Source organism: Ips typographus, linkage group LG16 (genome assembly GCF_016097725.1).
Source record: "Ips typographus isolate SLU linkage group LG16, UJ_Ityp_2.0, whole genome shotgun sequence".
In the NCBI taxonomy this organism is placed as follows: Eukaryota; Metazoa; Arthropoda; class Insecta; order Coleoptera; family Curculionidae; genus Ips; species Ips typographus.
The window spans coordinates 7,493,576-7,512,217 of NC_138437.1; the positions used below are offsets into that span (position 1 = coordinate 7,493,576).

At 34.0% G+C, this 18,642-nt stretch overlaps 4 protein-coding genes across 9 annotated transcripts in view; 3 read left to right on the forward strand and 1 right to left on the reverse strand.

Moving 5' to 3' along the window:
- Pi3K21B (phosphatidylinositol 3-kinase regulatory subunit alpha) overlaps positions 1-3,263 on the forward strand; it is a 45,288-nt gene extending 42,025 nt beyond the window's left edge. For both annotated transcript variants that reach the window (XM_081994009.1, XM_081994008.1), the window contains one exon: positions 256-3,263. In XM_081994009.1, the coding sequence (XP_081850135.1) occupies positions 256-1,636 (1,381 nt within the window). In that variant the 3' untranslated portion in view covers positions 1,637-3,263. The remainder of the gene's footprint in view (positions 1-255) is intronic.
- Positions 1-18,642, reverse strand: part of CtsL4 (Cathepsin L4) — a 45,659-nt gene that overhangs the window by 7,217 nt on the left and 19,800 nt on the right. Inside the window, exons 1-6 of one of the 3 annotated variants that reach the window (XM_081994041.1) lie at positions 7,876-8,141; positions 7,371-7,520; positions 5,666-5,913; positions 5,474-5,609; positions 4,904-5,064; positions 3,349-3,572 (exon numbers count right to left, since the gene is read on the reverse strand). In XM_081994041.1, coding sequence (XP_081850167.1) covers positions 3,377-3,572; positions 4,904-5,064; positions 5,474-5,609; positions 5,666-5,913; positions 7,371-7,520; positions 7,876-7,995 — 1,011 coding nt within the window. In that variant the 5' untranslated portion in view covers positions 7,996-8,141 and the 3' untranslated portion in view covers positions 3,349-3,376. Of the gene's footprint in view, positions 1-3,348; positions 3,573-4,903; positions 5,065-5,473; positions 5,610-5,665; positions 5,914-7,370; positions 7,521-7,875; positions 8,148-18,642 lie in introns of those variants that run through there. The other 2 variants (XM_081994042.1, XM_081994043.1) reach the window with 2 other exon arrangements.
- LOC145738902 (rhodanese domain-containing protein CG4456-like) lies at positions 6,749-7,561 on the forward strand. Its single transcript, XM_081994045.1, has 3 exons — positions 6,749-7,031; positions 7,086-7,251; positions 7,304-7,561. Exons 1-3 carry the CDS (start codon positions 6,887-6,889, stop codon positions 7,359-7,361), a joined length of 369 nt encoding a protein of 122 aa, XP_081850171.1. The 5' UTR covers positions 6,749-6,886; the 3' UTR covers positions 7,362-7,561.
- Positions 7,155-18,642, forward strand: part of Mitf (transcription factor Mitf) — a 40,017-nt gene continuing 28,529 nt past the window's right edge. For 2 of the 3 annotated variants that reach the window (XM_081994033.1, XM_081994034.1), the window contains exon 1: positions 10,257-10,698. In XM_081994033.1, coding sequence (XP_081850159.1) covers positions 10,541-10,698 — 158 coding nt within the window. In that variant the 5' untranslated portion in view covers positions 10,257-10,540. Of the gene's footprint in view, positions 7,276-10,256; positions 10,699-18,642 lie in introns of those variants that run through there. The other variant, XM_081994035.1, reaches the window with a different exon arrangement.

Below are 18,642 nucleotides of genomic sequence, written 5' to 3' on the forward strand. Positions count from 1 at the left end.
CGCATATTATCACTTCACTAGTTGTGTATTAATTGTATTGTCTTTCTTTAAAATCAGCTGATTTGTGTTTTCCAACACTCTATATTTGCTTTATTTGACTGAAATATTTTACTGTGCCAGTTTTTATCTTATATTGCATCTAGTCAGAAAAGGAACATTACCTAACAAATGTTTTAATTTTGATATAGTTTTAACACTTTTCTGCCTTTAAACAATGTGTAATTAATTTACCTAAATGTGATTTTTTTGTTCTAGACAAGTTGTATACAATACTCAAGCTCACAACCGAATAATTGAAGTTCTGCTGTTACACTGCGAATGGGGGGAATCCGTTCCGGAATTTGCGTCGGCTCCAGCAATTCCGCCGAGAAAAGTGTCGTCAGGTCGAAGGTTGGGGGAATCTTCGTCTAGTTTCTCAGAAAAGGATAAAAGCACGTCGTTACAAGACGCGGAATGGTATTGGGGGGATATAAAGAGGGAAACAGTTAATGAAATGCTAAACGACACGGTGGACGGAACATTTTTGGTGCGGGACGCCTCCAGTAAGGGTGGGGAATACACCTTAACGCTGCGGAAGGGTGGTGCTAATAAGCTGATTAAAATATGCCATAGGGATGGAAAGTACGGATTCAAGGAACCTTACACGTTTAACTCCGTTGTGGAGTTGGTAAACTATTTCAAAACTGTCTCTCTGTCTCAGTACAACACATCTCTTAATATTAAGTTAATGTACCCAGTGAGTAAGACTAACCAAGAGGAAGAACATGCTAAGAATGAGAAGTTGGATAAGTTAAAGACAAAGTTAGAACTGATACATAATAGTTACTTAGAGAAACAGAAAGACTGCGAGAGAGTGTCTAAGGACTTCAATGAAACTTTGCAAGAGGTACAAAACAGACGACACTCTCTGAATGCTTTTAGAGAGCTGGTGAAAGTATTTGAAGAACAAACCGCGATACAGGACAAATTTCAAAGAGAAGCTCAACCTCATGAAATTAAAAGTTTGGAGATTAATGCGGAGTTGTTAAAACGGAGGTTGGGATTGATGCGAGATAGTTGCGAACAGTTGGAGAAAAATTTGAAACGAAAAGAGGATTATAGTAGGACGTTAGAACGGGAATTAACGTCACTTAAGCCTGAGATTCTTAATTTACGACGTGAACGGGAAAAGTATATTAGATGGCTACTGCAACGAGGGATGACTCAAGCAAAAATCAACAAAATTATGAACAGGAACGAGGAAGATACGATTACGGAAGTGGAGACAGACTTGGACAGTATTCCGCACAATGATGAGACCACCTGGTTTATACCAAATCTGTCTAGAGAAGAGGCCGAGAAAATGTTAATTGGCAAACCTGATGGAACTTTCCTAATAAGAAAATCTACGAACAACAACAACTACGTGTTGGTGGTGGTTTGTAACGGCATTCCCAACCACTGCATTATTTACGAAACCAGAAAAGGTTTCGGTTTCACTGAACCTTACAACATTTATCCAACTTTGAAAGATTTAGTTTTGCATTATGCAACCAACTCATTGGAAATGCATAATGAAGTACTGAAAACCGTATTGAAACACCCTCTTGGTTCCTTGAATTCTACTTACGGTCGCGATTGTATCTACGTTTATTAGGTTCAAAGCTTTTTGTGATACAAGCTGTGGTGACTATCGATTTTTGTGATGGATTTTTTATTAATAATTGCTTATTATGAAGGAGCGAAGATACGTAAAGCTGAGAAGTTAATTTACATTTATATTAAAATACTTCTTATTGTTACGAGTGTGTTTAATCGCCATGATTTTAATTGACTGTGATAGAGTACTAAAGAGAAACAAAGACGTTGATTGACATGCAAAGAATTTGTGCGGGAAGTCCAATTTTTGCAAGGTGACGTATCGAGAACTTTTTTTTTCAAATTGATCTGTTTCAAAGTATTTTATAAGTTTGCTTTGAAACTTCTTAGGTAAGGTTATTGTGATCTGTGTAGTTTTGTCATTATCTTGTGCAATCTTTCTATTTCATTCATTTAGGTTTATTGTAGATAGGACAATTATTGTCCTTGGACACAAGAAATAACGGCCATTTTATTTTTATATCGAATCACACATTTTTTGTATATATTACATATTCATTTTTTGACACTTTATTATAAATGTATGTATGGTTCATTCATTCTGGAATTATAATGAAAAAGATGTATGCAATTTTCCAGTATTACAGCTAAATGTAATTTCTATTGCGTGTTAGCAAGTCGGTCTCTTTATTTTAGTATATCAGTGATTTGACAGGCTTAAGGGCTGCCCTCATATTGAGATAGTTAGGTCCCCCACATCTTTCACAACTGTAAAGAAAGCTGTGCTTCCTTAATTTTAGTTGTGACAATTTTTTTACTATTTATATTAATTATCACTTGTTATTCTGGCTTTTAAAAATGATTTTATACTTTTGTTACGGCATTGGTAGAAATACCGCTATGCGGCGATTTTCTAGTGTATTTTTTTCTTTTTTTTTCTAACAGATTTAATATATTTCGGTGAGATAATAAACAGTTCTTTATATAGTTCCATGTTTGTAAATAAGTATCTTAATTGACGTATAAACCAGTAAGTTTCACTTTTTAAAATTGTCTCACATGAACAAGTTTAATTCAGAAATATCTGACATACTAGATTTATATTTTTTATTACCTCACAAGAGGTACAATTGGGAGAATTAAAGATACATGTTGATTAACGTTTCTCCAGTAAGTTTTAAATTATAAATAAACATAGAAAACACACACACAAACAGAAAAATAGTAATTGAAACCAATTTTCTAATATCATCATAGTTAACAGCAATACTTACCTACTCAAAAAAGTTTTCAACAGTGCAAATGTTGATTTGCCTTATATTGTGTGTTTTAATGTCAAATCGTTAAGATTACAATTTCAATGCTAAAAAACACCTAGTTTTTTTTACTATTTGACTGGTAGCAATATAAATCAAACGAAAAACAAGTTTAATATTTTTCTTGCAAGTCTGTTCATGTGCAACAACTTTTTAGTTGTGAAACTGTTAATAAAAATATATAATCCTTGGGTGTAATAGATTTCATTATTGTCATGTTAGGTTTAAAGTACACGTTTAGACGAACTGTTACAGAACAAAACATGTAACCAATTTAAGATATTGTATGTTGGCTCTGATGTGTTAATATTTATATAACTGTTTTTATTTCACTTGAAATTCGTCAATAAATACATGATCGAAAATTGATTTGTGTTTGTTTTTGCTTTTCCCAAACTCTGTCATCACGAAGCTGCTGGAATGTAGAAGGGGTGTAAAAGCAAAACAGGCGAACGAGCATGTGCAATTTTATATTAAATGTCTCAAACTAAAGCGTACGCAGCGTAATTAGCCACACCGCATCTATTCTTGTTTCGTCTAAGCCTCATGTAACCTTGTTCACCCCAGTGTTTTCCCCACCAGTTTTTCAAAATCCAAGCTTCCTTCGTGTAACCAACCACCAACATGGCATGATTTACGCTAAACGAGGAACAGCCAGGATCATCGTAAATACCTTTGCTGCAAAAACGGAACATTTTATAGTATCAGTTGATCAAGCTCTACATCGCCAGATGCTGCGGTGAGCATAACATGAGAGAGTGGGGGCAAAACTATACACAACGAGACTGCGTGCAAGTCTGTACTGGATTGGTCAAAGGACATAAAGGGGGGAACCAATTGCAGTTAGATTACAATATTTATATTGGACTTTCGGGGCGCGACTAAATCTAAGGGAGGGGATAAATGTCACATGTAGCTAGCTTAACAACCACAAAAATTGATTGCGTATTGATGGTTAGAAAGTTAGAAGGGCGTTGTAGTTACATGAAATCTCACCCATGACTTTTGATACGTAGCACCGATTCACCATTGCGTTCGAATTGTATAACGATTGAATGTAGGATAGCAGAATGGATTTATTTAATTTTTTAGTCTCAGAAAGCTTAATCCTTCATGAAAGATCAACCCTGAACAGTTTTCTGTACTGTCAACAAAAGACTGACTGATTGATTTCAATAGTCAAATACATTTTATAGTAGAATTAAATTTTGTCCAAATACGTGTTAGTTTTGTTCGAAAAAGGAGGCCGATAAAAATATTGGTCGAACATTTCGGAGTGCGCATGCGCTGCGGCAGTGTCGTATCTTAAATGCAAAAAAAGAATAAGTTTGCTTCAGCTTTTGATAATTAGTTTATTTTTATTTATTTTTTATGTTGTTTAATGGCATGCAAGGGAATGTGGTTTTTATTTTTTTTTCTCGAAAACGAAGCAAGATACGAAAAAATATCAAGAGACACAAAAGTTGTATTTATAGTTGCTTAATCCAAAAAAAAAAATCAGTGGCGCACTTTTTTTTCTCTTATTTTTATTCGTGATACTGACCCTCGGGACGCCACTGGAAGATAAATATCATGCAATTACTGAAAACTTGACATCATAGTTCAAAAAACTGCCAAATTTCAATAAAATCGGCCGAATGGTCTTTGAGATATTATAAAAAAAAAGTTTTTTAGAAAAAACTTTGACATCCTGTATCTTGAAAACCAAGCATTATATTAAACTGTATTATGAACAAAAAGTTGGTGTGATATAGGGTGGAACGTTTCGTCCGATGCATATAATGGAAGGATTTCGAAAATTGGCCGACAATACGTTTTTTGGAAACCAAATATGGTTGTGACAATAACGTACTTAGTAGAATAGATATTTAGCTGAAAGCTGAATATGTCAATTTTTGTAATCGGTCTACATTCTATACTGTCGTATATAATATTTACGCAATTTTTTTAAATACCGTATTAATTTCAAGGTTGGAATTTTGGTGTAGTCAAAACAAGTAGGTACTTACTGGTAAAATTGAAAGGTGTGTGGAGCTGCATTTATCGATACTGCTACTGGTCCTATGTTGGCAATTGCTATTTCTAAAGCTCTTTCGTCTCTAGCTGGTAAAACAGCCCAGGAAGTTATATTGACTATAGCCATGTGCTTGTTAAAGCGACATTTACCTTGCTGAAAACAAAAACCAATTAAACTGGAGAATCAAAGACGGGCCAATAAAATTGCAATAGCAATTATGAATGGTAATTGCATGAAATCGTCAACGTTTATATAATAGTCTAGTCGAATTTCAGAGCTGAAATTAATTAGCAAGCGAAAAGCCAACCAACCATTAGGGCAAATGGTATTTCAAAGTTGCAAACTAACTCACCAATTTAGCACGAGAGTTGAACTGGAGATATCAAAGGCGATGCATAACTATGTGTAACTCTCATTAACAAATAGGTGGAGTTTAATTTAAACTACGGCTGACACTAACTTTCTTGATGGAAGCATTTAATTTTACTAAATTGGATTTAATGCACAACCAATAGGTAGGTACAACTCTTGGGAAAGTTAATTAGACCTTGTATAAACTTACACTAGCTACATAAGGATAGTCACTGTATGCCATTAGACCTCCAGCTTTTTCTAAATAGTGCAAAGTATTTCTGAGAGACCCGCCTGCACATCCGTAGTTGCCATGAACAACACTACAATCGACCAACTGTTGAGAACTATAATCAACAAACTACATTATTTTAAACGTAAAAATCAATTAATTCTAATGAACCTTAAGGGCACCAACTTTTTGGTTTGCTTGTAAACCTGCCCTTGAAGCACCCCCGCAATGCTAAATGCGTAACACGACCCACAGTCTTTTTGGTTGTAAGTTGGAGTCACAAAACCTTCATCCATCCAATTAACTTCTTCAGGAATGTGGTGGAATTGATGGTAAAAATCACCCACAATCTCAGTATTCACTTTCCTGTGTCGACTTTTTGTTAGTTTTACCATTTTTTGAAGGTACGTTTGATGACTCTGAAATTAATATAATATTTAGAGAAGCATAATGTCTTGTTGGTCTAGCAAATCAAATTCGAGGTTGCACAGCTATAAAAGCTTTGATAACGTTCTGTAATTAATAAACTTGGAACTAGACAAATGTTGCTTTGAAGCTTGTTAGTATGTTTGCCCGACAATGGGATTATGATTGGATAATTCAAACCTGCAGGATTGTTATAAAGGAAAGTCAGGTTTAATGTATAATCGAATTTATACACTTAGAGGCATTCAATTGTTTGTTTGATATCCAGGAGAGACTATTGTGGCTTATGTAATTTGTGTATGTTGTTTTGATCTGCACTAGTATACTAATTAATATGTGTTAACAAAAGACCAGTGATTAAAGCATTCTTTATAGAAGCAATATTTATATATTTCATGCTTGTGTCAATATTTTATGATTCTCTTTGCGATAAACTTCCTGCTCAATTTATGCAGAAAAGGAGGTAATATTCGAAAACGAATGGCAAAAGTAAAGAATTCGTAATGAAAAAAAGGGTCTGAACTGATGTAAATATCAATTTGGGGAATAATCGGAATCCTCTATACGTCAATACCCGAGGGAATATTTATTTGATTAAGCTGAAAACTTGAAATTTGTTCGTGTGATTTCACCCAAATCCCTCAGGCTAATGCATTGTGTTTGGTTTGGAAACTGGGATTGGCCCGAATTTTATATTGTTATCGTGCACCGTTCTTTTTTAGTATTAAAAAGCAGTAATTAAATCTTTTCAAGTTCAGTGTTGTTTTTTATCTAAAGATAAAAGCAGATTATAAAATCAGTACTGTTATACATCATGTTTTGTCTACATGAAACAGTAGTGATTTATATACAATAAGCGGTTGTTTGTTCGCTAGAATATTATTGGATTTTAATTGAAGGGTAATTGAAGGTCTCTTGATTTTAAGCTATATTGGAGAGTGTGTTCCATTAGGCACATAATTAAATATGGCTAGCGGCGAGAGCGTGGCTAAATGCAATTTTGAGGAGATTAATAGAGCACGAAATGATCCCTACATATTGGTTATCGACGTGAGAGAAATGACAGAATTGCTGGAAGTGGGTCAGATACCTGGAGCTATCAATATACCACGTAAGGATTTTGTTATATTTGTACGCTACTTCTACTGTATTTGTACGAACACAGTAGGGGAAATTAAATATGCTCTAAGTCCAGAAATTTCCAAAGAAGCCTTTAAGCTCAAATACAATTCAGAAAAACCTGAAAAAGAAGATCAAATCAGTTTCACATGCAGGTCTGGAAGAAGAAGTAACATTGCACAGCAGGAAGCTTTTATTTTAGGCTATACTAAGTAACTCTCAGTTATTAGAACATGGTAAGGAATACTTTCAATTTAATTTAAGGGTCAAAAACTACACTGGCGGATGGCTGGACTGGGAAAAACAATATAAAATTAATTAGTAAACTTACCAAGTCGGCTAAATTATTATCCCTAAGGACGTAGGAGTGTAAGCCTTTAGCAGCCTCTTCATTGTGTCGTTGGATTTTTTCTAAGTTGGCCAACCAAGCTTCTTTTTTGAATGGATCGTGGTGTTCATTGTAGGTTTTGTTAAATTTTTTCTATAATAAATATTGTGACAATATAAATAGTTTTCAAGGCATGTTGGTGAATGTTTTGTTCATCGGATCAATACAAATCAGTCTGATATTAGGTAATGTACTGTATTTGTCACGTTTCCACGAAAGCAACCACTTATCTCTTTTTACTAAGGGGCAGAATTCGAGTTCACAAATAACCATAGTTCTCAATATTTTGATTTATCATGAAATGATAATGCTCTTTACGGTAAATCAAATTAAATTAGGGCGACATCACAAAAATGTCAACGGCCGATATATTCATTTACTCGCAGGTTTCTGAGACCAAATCAGGGTTTGAATTAAGTGGGTTAAATCAACTTTGTCACAAAGTTACCTTGAATTCGTTCCACTCTTTATCAATATTGTCGTTTTGAGCTATTCGACTGTACAAAAATTGGCAGGCCACATTTTGGAAAATCACCATCCACACAAGGCACAGTAAAAACCAATTCATTTCGAACGCACTTGCGCCAATTGTGTTAATTGGAAGCAATATAGCAGTTTTGAACTGCTGAGCTTTTTATAATTACGACAATATTGTTGTTGTCTGGTCAGCTTTTCGTTGGGTTCATAAATTTGTTGCATTTGGTTTAGCTAGAGAGTAAACGCTATATTATGTAGCAAAGGCAATTTCGATTAAACTCAACAACTGTTGCGCTACATAAACATTGGGCGATTTTATTAACAGCCTAACGTTAATTTCCTGACAAAAGTCCAAAGCATGAAAAAAAACTGAATTTTTAACAAAAATAGCTATGATGTTCCGTGCATTTTGACACGTGTTTACCAGAATATATTACAAATGATACCAAATTCACTAAACTTGTCAAATGACGCTAATCTGAGAACCTCTCGAATAAAGAATAATTAATAAAAATCAAACTTCTACTAGACAAATGACGTACTTGGTGACTAGCGTAGTAATTATCACTAGGCGGTGTTGGCAAGTGGTTGTGACATCCAATGTGAACTATGTATTAGCTGGCACCTATTATTAATATTGGAACTACCAAAATTGCTCCTTTAATGCTATTCATTAGACTAGAACCGCAATATATATTTAAAACGTATTAGCTGTTGTGCTTGCTTGATTAGCATCCTAGAAATTTCTACCCACATTGTTACCGACTTGCACAGGAGCTCTTAGATTCTCACAACACTGTAAACAACATGTTAATTGAGATTATGGTGGTGTGTACTTAATTGTGAAATGAAGTATGGTAAAACGCATAGATTTAGGCTGCAGTTAATTAAATCACAACAAAAGCTTGTAAAACTGGTGTAATAGTCTCATCTCTCTGAATGAATTATTTTTGGTTGTTACTTTATCATCACTTCACCATGAATTTGACGCCAAAGTGGTTGAAAAGTATCCTTTTTCGGAGCTAGCGGGCCTTCAGTATACAGGGTGCCCGTTTTACGAGCCTCACCATGGGGTCTCGGTTATTTGAAGAGATACAAGGAAATTTAAATTGGGGCAAAATTGAGCAATTAGGAGTCGATTAAAATGCCGCTTTAAAAATTTAAAAATGTTTAGTACTTTCGGAGATATCCGGAAAAAACCGAGTGTCTCTTGAAAATCAGCTCAACAATTCACTTGACACTTCTTCACGTGACATCATTGACATTTTCAAACCAACAGTCAGCCAACAATACTTTATTAGATTAGAACGCGTTTCGCGTCATCATCTGACAGTTTGTCACATGATCATTATTTTGCAAATCACGTGGGTAGTGTCATTTGACCGAAAAAAAATTGTTATCTTAATTAATAAACTAAAATAAAACTCATATGAAAACTCCTTGTTCATCATTTTGAAGTAATCATTTAGCGTTTTTATCAATTTTTTTCATTATGTATTAGCGTATAAAAATGAAAAACTATGCAAAATGAAAAGAAATATGTTCAGACAAACTGATCTAAAATTATGACACTTTGAAGTTCCTTATCCTACAATCAATTTGAACCACCCTGTATGATGAAACAGAAATATTTCTAATAACAGTAATTAAAAGCTGGATTCTAAGAGATTAATTTTGCTCGCTTCGTAGGGGAACAATGTAGAGCACAATCTTCGTTTGATATTTCCCTGCAATCGCAGCAAGAATTGTATTCAGATTTAATGACTGCAAGTATGTCTTCGTTTATTTACACGTCTGGCATTTTCAACATTTATGGAATTCACCTGAGGAAAAATTCCGTTTGTGAAATGGATCCGTTCGTGTTCTGTTATTCGAATTGTTATTTACGCTCTGGATGCATTGTATACTGAGCGACATAATAAAAATATAAGTTTTTATTACCTCATTTTTTGTTTTGTTTAATCTCGAAGAGTACAATATTACTTGAAAGCTTTTACAGTGCCTGCACGTTAGTAATGGATCTCGGTTACTATTATGAGATACATCATATCGGTTTTAAAAAGTTTTAGGAGAAACCCTCGAGAGCATTCTAAAAATGTTTCCATTTTGAATGCGATGCAAATGATGGTTGATGGTTGGAGTGGTATTGCGAGGACGAGGATATGGAATATTTCGGTTAATAAAAAGATAATTGGATTAACTGTAGGACTTGCGCACAGAGATGTATTAAGATGTTATCATTTTGGAGCCCTCTGTTTTTTTATGGGAAAGCCAAAGTATAAGATTGGATTAATTTTAATTTACCTCCTTAATCCAAACCTGCTTGGGGACAACGTGGTGCGCAGCTGTGACTTGGAAGTCAGTGGTATAGTAGAGTTCCCACTAAATCAACTGATTATTACGCTACTGAGCGTTGCGCTCGCTTAGCCGACTATGTCCGTGACATTGTTTATTGGCAAAAAATCAGTTGCTTTCGCGCTGTTGAGTTGGCACAGCCAACGCGGTTTGTCTTACTATAACGAAATCTCGAGACGCGTTTCTTTCATATAACAACAGTATGATAGTCTCATAGTCGGCTAAGTCTGAGATAAACTTGCGTCAACGTATTGTTTGTGCGCATACACTACTTTGCGACAATGGCCGAGTCAGGGATTGATCTGGGGTACGACCTCTCGGCCCTTTTAACCGACGACTTTGATATAGAAAGTGCCATTGATTTCGACGACTTATTGGGAACACCAAAAAATCAGGAATATTACGAGTTAACATCAAAAACTATGCCAGTCTCCGAAAGGTGAGCGCTGCCCAACTCTACTCAGCTGATCTCCAACGAAACTTTCACTTTAAACTTGGCTGACGGTTCATTCACTTATCTTTAATATAATTCATATTACCAAAAATACATTTATGACCAATAATCTCTGGAAGCACCAAAAAAAAACACATCAACTGCGTAAATGATCCAACACATGGTTTGAATTAATCACCGAGACATATTGGTTACATGGAAATAGCATTTTCCTACTTATATTATTTTAAATTGGAAATTTATGTACGCAATAACAGATTATTTAAACTGTACAATTAGTACACCTTTTAGTATCGAGAGATTGTTTACGGTTAGGATGAATTCGATTTGGCAGCCTGACAAAATTAAGAGAAAGTTACTGACGTGACAAAATGTCTCACTTGCTTAAATGCAAGGAATTTGGAATATTTGTCTTCTAAATGTTGCTAAGTCAACATTCAAAAACTGCTTTACCTCAAAACTCCAATTTAAACAGGTCATAATTCAACCAAGTAGGTTAAGCTAAAACAAAACTTGTTATCTGGCGCATGTTTGGCCTTGGATGCATTTTTTATCATTTTTCCTATAGTAATTGCTTCTCAAACTATTTGATTACAAATCAACCCACTACATGAAATTTACCTTCATTAAGTTAAAAGACGTTTCGAAGAATTTAAAGTAGGTATTTTCAGTTTCACATTGACTAGAGCTCGAATCAGCTAAGAAAAGGCCACAGGCGTCATCAAACGATGATGTCACGATCTCTGTACGTCTCGCTTTAAATATTGCTGCTCTCGTTACTTTCCAAGTTGTTGCAGCCAGTCAGTGGCGTGCTATTATTTTATCAGTAAAATGAAACATTTTTGTCGTTTTTAATAAAGAAAATAAAAGACAACAAGTTTTTCAAAGGAATGGAAACTCCTTCTGCTTCTTTCTTCATAAATTGTAAGACGTTACTGACGATTTCACGGCCTTGGCTGTATATGATAACACCTTTCTTTCCAACCTTTTTGAAAGACATTTTGACAAAATAACGTTTTTTATTCATAACACTATGTGAACTTCAACTGCGACCATCAACAATACAACCAAAACACCAGACTAAAACGGAACCTAACCTAACCCCCTAAGTCTCCCTGTCCGCCACTACATTTTTTTAAACTTGGCAACACCGTTTAGAGTGCCGGCTAGTAAAAGCATATAAAAAGGTCCAAATGTCCCTGGCCGCTGCCGCATCTGTTTTAATTGTGTCCAAGTAAAAACCGTACTACGTTGCCAAGTGGCTTTTTGACCGCTTAACAATATATTTTCGGGAATATTTTAATAGGACGCCTCTGATTATATCTAATGCGACGGCAACTGTAGAAGGAGAAAGAAACAGTTTTAAAAACTGCGTCATTGATGATGCGGTGGCCTTTTCTCATCTGATTCGAGCTCTACAAATTGTCGTAATTCATCCCCAATTAAAGGGACTTTATTAGAATTTATTGAAATGTAAATTTTGGACCAAGCTGAGAATTATGTCTACCGCTTGTTTAACATAATAAATGTATTATTTATGTTACCAAACTTGATATAAACTATCATGTGAGCTTTAAATTAACACAGATAACTACAATAATATTTTAGTGTTGAGGACAAACATATTCTACTTGATAACCGGATGTCTGGATTCTGAATTCCTTTTGTTATCAGGACTACAGTAGTATAAACATTTTTACTTAAAAGACAGACTATCGCAGAAAAAACGATCACATGACTTCACTACAATTAGGAAAACATAATAATTATTCATAACAGTCAACTATAGATATTGTTACTTTTATCGAGCTATTAATATTTGTTAAGGTCAAGTTTGAGGTCATTCTTAGATCAAGAAGAAAAATTAGTTTTGGTTATAAAAGAGTTGGAGAAACGTTATTTCTGATAACATTGGCAAGTTTGAGGTTTTATACCGTTTCCAAAAGATTTCCTTTACCATAATATCACATATTATATTGTAAATATTTTTTAGTCAGATTTCAAGTATCTCTTAATCCGGCCGAGTTCCTGGCAAAGAAATGGTTGAAATGTTAAATTTTAGGTCTAACTCTGTGAGTTTTTGAGATATCAAAAAACCGACTACACCAGCGTCTTTTCCGGGAAATTTTAACATAAAATGACACCGAGACGTCAACTGTAACTTGACAAATAAAAAAGTTGTGTTTTTTGACGGTTCCAGGCCGTCATTTTCAATTTTCTGTCAAAATATTGACTGCACCTCATTCTGAAGAAAATTTCACGTAGTTTCAAGAAATGAGAGACAAAATGGCGTTTTAGGCCTCCATTTTGAATTTCCTGTCAAAATATTGACTTGCACCTCATTTTAGGAAATTTCACGTAGGTTCTAGAAATGACAGTCAAAATGGCGTCGCAGCCCGCCATTTTGAATTTCCTGTCAAAATATTGACTTGCACCTCATTTTAAAGGAAATTTCACGTAGGTTCTAGAAATGACAGTCAAAATGGCGTCGCAGCCCGCCATTTTGAATTTCCTGTCAAAATATTGACTTGCACCTCATTTTAAAGGAAATTTCACGTAGTTTCAAGAAATGAGAGACAAAATGGCGTTCTAGGCCTCCATTTTGAATTTCCTGTCAAAAAATATTGACTTGCACCTCATTTTAAAGGAAATTTCACGTAGTTTCGAGAAATGACAGACAAAATGGCGTCGCAGCCTGCCATTTTGAATTTCCTGTCAAAATATTGACTTGCACCTCATTTTAAAGAAAATTTCACGTAGGTTCTAGAAATGACAGTCAAAATGGCGTCGCAGCCTGCCATTTTGAATTTCCTGTCAAAATATTGACTTGCACCTCATTTTAAAGAAAATTTCACGTAGTTTCAAGAAATGAGTGACAAAATGGCGTTCTAGGCCTCCATTTTGAATACCCTGTCAAAATATTGACTTGCACCTCATTTTAAATCAGACTTAATCTTAACTTAATCAGACTAACTGCGCAAGTGCTTGTAAAGTTATGGCTGCACATCTAACGCATGACCTTTTCAACAAATTCGCTAAAGAAAAATTGTTAAAAGAAAATGTGGTTAGAAATAGAAAGTGATGTCGGGAACAGCTATAAATTAGATGAACCATTAAATTTTACGTGGCTGGCCGCCAAACCAGTGTTGGTATTGTCATTTTACCACAGTAAATTTAGGTTTTTTTATGTATGGGAAAAATGCTTGATTTAGAAATTGTGAAATTTATGAATCACTATTATAAACTAAAGCTAGGAGCGACTGGTCATCCGCTTATCGCTGTTAAATGTTTGCGGTTTTTATCAAAATGATATTTACAGAATCCGACTGATACAAACGCTTGCTTTGTATTCAGCTTTAAAAAAATTCAAGTTACATTCGTATTACAGAAAAATACATTTTTTTCAGTAATCCAGTAATTTTAAAATCGTTCAATACTCGTCTTTATTGGAATTTCAAACTAATAAAATTTCCCTACGGACTGACGAGATTAAATTACTGCGAAACGGGGCCAATATAAAAGTAAATTTAATAAATCACAGAGCCGGATATTCAATCTACGTGCTCATATTTTGAATGGCCAATATTAGTTAATATACCCTATTCAATTATATCGTGATGGCAAATATCAGAGTGCACCATTAATTAAAAATTGCACAAAACAGCATTATTGTTAATAGTAACTTATTATATGAGTTTAATTAACGTTATATTAAATTAACATTATATTATAAATTCAATAAATTAACTGTCCAGAAAAAATTAATGAAATATTTGTATTACACAGTAAAACGTATTTCCTAGTTCAATCCATAAATAAGTTTCTGGGGTAAAATATGTAATTTGGAAGCAAACATAAACATTAACGATGTGACTTACAAAAAGTAGAAGCCTGAAAAACAGAGAAAACAAAAGCTTCCAATTAATTTAAGAGTTGTTCCCAAAGTGAGAGAACATCGCAAATAAAAAGTCATTAAACTACCCAGTGAACTAAAAATATAAGGGGAATTCGAGAACTTTTACGAAGGACGAATTTTCCATTATCGAAATAAATTGTTCTTTGAGAGCCGGAAATTTTAATGACAAGACTTTGGGAGCGCCTACAAAATATGCGAACCATAACATAATTCCCTCCCTTTGAATTTCAATATATTAAAACACATTCATTTTGAACGAATTTAAACCATGTTCCGAAAATTGCAGGTTTCCAGTTTCATTGTAGCAGCTTTATTGTTTAACCATGCACGGGGAAATTTTATTGTATCAAAGAACTCTAAAAGCACATAAAAGGCGGCTTAACTTTGACTATTTGCTTTGACATTGCAGACTAGATTGTTGATTGATGTTCGATAAAATCTATTGTGAGCTTTATGTTATTAATTCCTTTAACTACAGAGATTTTTATGTTCTTATAATACAAACACTGTTACTGTGAATAACTAAAGCTTTGAAGAGAAACTGTAGGATGGTCGTAGTTTGTGATAGCTAATTCAACTGCCTGTGACAACATTGTAATGAATTTAGCTTCTGCCTTATTATTATTAAAATAATATTCAACCATTGACCATCATCAATCAAGTTTATGCAGGTAAAAAAACATCTGAAGGAAACGTGTTTACTAACGAACAATTAGCGTTAAACTCAATCTTTGTTGAAGTTGAAAGACGTCATTCAATTTATTAAAATAACGCTATTATTAGGTACACCTGAAATAACCTGATCTGATTACTTGCCAAAATGAACCAATAAGTGCAATAATATGCCTTTTCGTGGCTGAGAAATTAAAAATGTATCGGTAGTCTGTCAAAAAGGATGTGAAAATACTGAAAGTTCATGGATCTATTTTCGACAAGTTTAAGACGCCCACCGAAAATCTGGCTTCATTTTTAAATTGGAAGCTAGCCTTGAATCGACGCAAAACACTATAGTTATAGGCAAATATTGCAGATTTTTGCGTGAATTGATCTGCTAATAATGTTTTGGCGCATGTTAGCTGCAAAAATTTGTTGTTTATTTTGATGCAGTGTTAAATAAACTAGAGATGTTCATCCCATTATATACGAATAGTAAAGGGAGATTAATCTGTGCATTGCGTGGAAAATCTCAAACATTTTCAATCTAAGGTTAAGGAAATAAATATCCGGTCAAGATTGGATTTATTTATCACAAAAGTGACATGTTTTGTAATTATGTGAAGATTAAATCTTTCCACTTCACACCTGATTAGAATTTTACAAAGCACGAACAGGGCAGGAAATCGTAAATAATAAAAGGCTGCCAATTTCAGAAAAGTTCTCAATCATTCTAAGCAAAATGCCTGAAATTTGGGATGCAAATCGATTAATCTGGTAAAAGAGGGGCTACCAGACTCAAACGGTTTTTGGTCCCTATGAACAATTAAATTAGCCTACATTAGCCATCAGCAGCTCCGTTAGCAGTTACAAAGGAATTGGGGATTAATCAAAGCAGGAACTATTTCCTAGCAATAACCGACAAATTCATCAACTAAAATTGCGTTTCCAGCTACATTCAAATATTTGGAATATCCAATTAGACAATGCTCGCAAGGTTCAGTTAAAACCTAAATTGCAAAAAGCAGGAAATTTTATTCTAGTGGAATGTCAGGATTAAATCCTGCACTACTGAACATGCAAGGGAATTCGTAGCTGTTGACTATGTCAAGGCTCGTACACGTGTCTGGCCTGCTAACAGCTACAATCCTTTTGATGAAGCACCCCTTACATTTCATTAATTTGGACACATGTGTTGGCAGTTAATTTAGGCCTTATTGCTATTTGACATTCTACAATAGGTCATCCTATAGGGAAATTAAATTTGTGCCACCCAAATCTGATGCACAGCTTTCATTATTTTACATCACCTAAGGAAAACCCAACATATACAAACAAGAACCACTACAATGATGAGCATCGTAACTATTTTTACCACGTCGACCGTCTGCTTCAAACCGCCTTAATTAATAATGCAATTTAGCAGCAGATTCACACAAAACTTTCCCATCAAATGCCCGAAATGTTCAAACTTCCAAAATACCTTCGCTTAGAGCTGAGTAATTTCACAAAGTTATTACTCTACGTAAAATAGCGCATTATATTATGTTAACTACTGAAACGTGAATATTTATTTTCCCTGCCAAACTTGCAGGCGAAAATAGCATCAATCCATAAAAAAAGAAAATCATGTTTGACTTTCATTTGGCAAATTATCCATCTCCAAGCAACATTGTCATATTAGTCACTCAATTTTTTATTTGTGTTATTCTAAAAATATTAATACCATATGTGATACGAGATGAGGAATTTAGGAAGGAAAATATTTACAGGACAGGTCCACATATGCAGCATTTGCGTAAATCAGAGCACTGGTTCGTAGCTTGTGATTGGTCAAGAACACACTGCGTTAAGATTAACGCAGAGCTGCCCGTGTGGACATTTCATTAAAACATGGATGGATTTATATACAGGGTGGTCCAGTTTTAAGTGTCAATAATTCACCATTTGATAGCCAATCAAAAAATAAGTTGACTTGCATTATGTCATTTTTCTGAAAAACGTTTCCTAAGGAAGATACAGTCCTCCAAATTTCCATTTAAAAAATCGTTTTATATTTTAAAACTGAACATCCAAGACTTGTGAAAGTCCAAATTTGTACTGAATAGTCTAAAAACTTTTTTACTACTAGGAATGGTCTTATGATTCGCTGTCTCAGACTGCCATCCTGGTTGAGTGTCTGAAACTGGCATTCAAGAACTAAAAAAAGTCCGGAAATCAAGACAAAGATTGTATTGTGCATGAAATTCATTTTTTACTACTAAAAATAGTATAAAAGTTGACTTTTAATGCTAGAACTAACTTTACTAGGACTAAAGAGTCCAAAAGTATATTTTTCAAGACTTTAATTGGTGTACAACTCAATTTTCTGTTCTGGACAACAAGTCTAGAAGTAAATTAAATTTTCGGACTATTTTATTTCTAAAAATTAGTTCTCAAGACGTATTATTGTAGCATTTGGTACCAAAATTTTTTACTTTCATTACTGAAGAAACTTGACTTTTGGTAATAGATTTTTCAGTCTTAAAAAGCACTAAAAACAGTCTGAATTTCTTAGAGATGCTACAATTTATTGCACCTATGAGTGTAGAAGTCAATTTAATAGTGAAGAAGCTTGAAATAACATTTTCTAGATTATGGTCAGTGGACAAACTGGCTTTTAGGCCTGATAAGTCAAAAACTTTGTAAAGATAGCCTTGAAACTCGATTTGAGGCACTGAAAACAGCCTTAAAACACTAAAAACAGTTAGTTTATTAAGAAATACCCGAATTTTTAGCACTGAGGTGTCTAGAAGTCGATTTAATAGTGACAAAGCTTGGAATGCTATTTTAAGTTTATGAAGAATGTAAAAATTGTTTTTTAAGTTTGCTATGTCAATAACTTATTTTCCTAGCTGAAAGCAGTTTTGAAGCACTAAAAATAGTCCAGAATTCGAAGAAAATGAAAAGCAAAGTAAAAAGCACGAAAAGTTCGTTTTCAAGACAATTTTCATGAATCTAATGTTAATGTCCTGCATCTAAGACTATTTTCAAGACTAAAATATTGAAATTTGTCTTCAAATTATGAAAACTTACTTCAAATGCAAATTTTAAGCTTCTGATGTCACTTTTCATTAGTTCAGTCACATTTTGGGGTTCAAGTCAATTTTTAAGGTTTAAATGTATGAATTTGTAGTAACAAATTCTTGAAAAAGTAGTTTTTATGTCTACAAGTCAATTTTTAGTATTAAAGTCTCTCGATTTGCATGAAAACTGGCTACAAACACAATTTTTCTAATTCAATTTTCAAAACTAAAGTCTTTTAGTTTGTCTGGAAACTATGAAAACTGGCTACAATAATATTATTTAAACTTCTTAAG